The 1,898-nt window shown below is 33.6% G+C and overlaps 1 protein-coding gene across 1 annotated transcript in view; it reads right to left on the reverse strand.

The window, feature by feature from the left end:
• Positions 1-593, reverse strand: part of HELRODRAFT_184413 (hypothetical protein) — a gene marked incomplete at both ends in the record, with an annotated part of 6,657 nt that extends 6,064 nt beyond the window's left edge. Inside the window, one exon of the mRNA XM_009025455.1 lies at positions 569-593. Coding sequence (XP_009023703.1) covers positions 569-593 — 25 coding nt within the window. The remainder of the gene's footprint in view (positions 1-568) is intronic.
• Positions 594-1,898: the final 1,305 nt, after the last annotated feature.

A 1,898-nucleotide genomic window follows, 5' to 3' on the forward strand; every position in this document is an offset into this window, starting at 1 on the left:
TTGTAGATAAATACGTTTTGTATGCGTTTGTGCATATCAATTCATGTGTATGTNTGAGTCAAAATGTGTATATGTGTTACTAAATGCGTGTATGTGTGTTTAGACTACATGTGTGTAAATGTGTTTCTAAATGTGTTTATGTGTGTCTTAGTGTGTTCCCTCACAGCATACAAACTCATAAAATGTTATTTGTACGTATTTGTATGTTCATTCTCACGATGTAAAACATACAAAAAGTTCAACACAACAAAACGAAACCATTAAAAAAAACAACTAAGCAATGATAAACGTTATAGATTAATTATTTTTACGAGCATAAATCAGCCGAAACACAATTGTTTGGCATACCACGATGGCACTTCTCACACGACTGAACGATTAAATGCTGCAATAAACTATGACAAAAAAGTTTTAAACAACTTTCTATGTCTGTGTGTGTGTGTGTGTGTCTGTGTCTCTCTCTCTCTCTCTCTCTCTCTCTCTTTCTCTTTCTCTCTCCCTCTCTGTATGATGTATGTATGTGTTTAGCGTGCTTGTTTGTGCAACTGAACACTTGAACGCCACTCACTCGATCGTTTACAATAATATCGCATCTGGGATAACAAACATTGTTATAACTGAGAGCAAGTACTCAGTAGAATTTCGGAGTTCTATAAATTTTAATTGGGAATATCATACAGTTTATGATGGAAAACAGTTTTTACGATACAACGTAATACAGTAAACTAATTTTTATGTTACAAGACAGTACGGTAAACATTTGTTTACGATACAATACAATAAAATCTTGCATATGTTTACAATACAATGAACACCATTTTAACAAAGGATACAACAGGGCAAAACGCACTTTCTTTTTCCATTCATTCACCAAACATGTACTTTCAGGACTTATATAAAAGTATGAAATATACTTGTATGATAGGTTCACACACTCACGCATACACATTCACCACTCACTCACACACACACACACACACACACACGCACACACACACACACACAACACACAAACGTTTATATGAATGTGTTCGTTTTCACATGTGTGCCGATAAAATTCTAAATATTCAATAATAGAAGCAAGCAAGCAACCATTTCATTACACAGTTAATATCATGCATAGCACAAGCAAGCACCACAGACCCATTCACATTACGTTGGTTAGGAGCCCAAGATAAAACACCCAAACATACTTATCTTTGTATAAATAAGGACCTGATATACAACCAAACACACACACACAAACACACAAGCACACATACATGCATGCAGTCAAACACATATACACACTTATCTTAGTATCTTAGTAAACACACATACACATACACAAATCATTTTGAGCATAAACAACAACACACAACCAAGCATTATACATACACACACACACACACACACACACACACACACACACACACACATATATATATATATATACACACATACACACACACACACATACATACATACACACACACACACACACACACTTTCATTACACACAACAGACATACACACGCACACAACAAACACACAATACTCAATACACACACACACACACTTACATACATGCACGCGCACACACAAATACTAACATACACAAACAAATAAATACACACGAATGTACACTTACAGACAATAAAAGAGACATTACGACACCCAGCAGATCGGTGCTTATCTGCCCTGATCACCAAAAATGTTTCTACATGTTGATGTTGGGTATATAATATACCGATTGTAATTATTTGAAACAAAAAACAAGTTCTTCTAATTAAATTAATTTTACAATTTATATTAACAATTTTATTAGAAAATTGAAATAAAATAAAATAATTTCAGTAACCATAATTAGACTGAATCAGTTAAGAAAAATTGAAATATAAAAATGAATGATGAAGCTA

This window comes from Helobdella robusta (genome assembly GCF_000326865.2).
Source record: "Helobdella robusta unplaced genomic scaffold HELROscaffold_418, whole genome shotgun sequence".
Classification (NCBI taxonomy): domain Eukaryota; kingdom Metazoa; phylum Annelida; class Clitellata; order Rhynchobdellida; family Glossiphoniidae; genus Helobdella; species Helobdella robusta.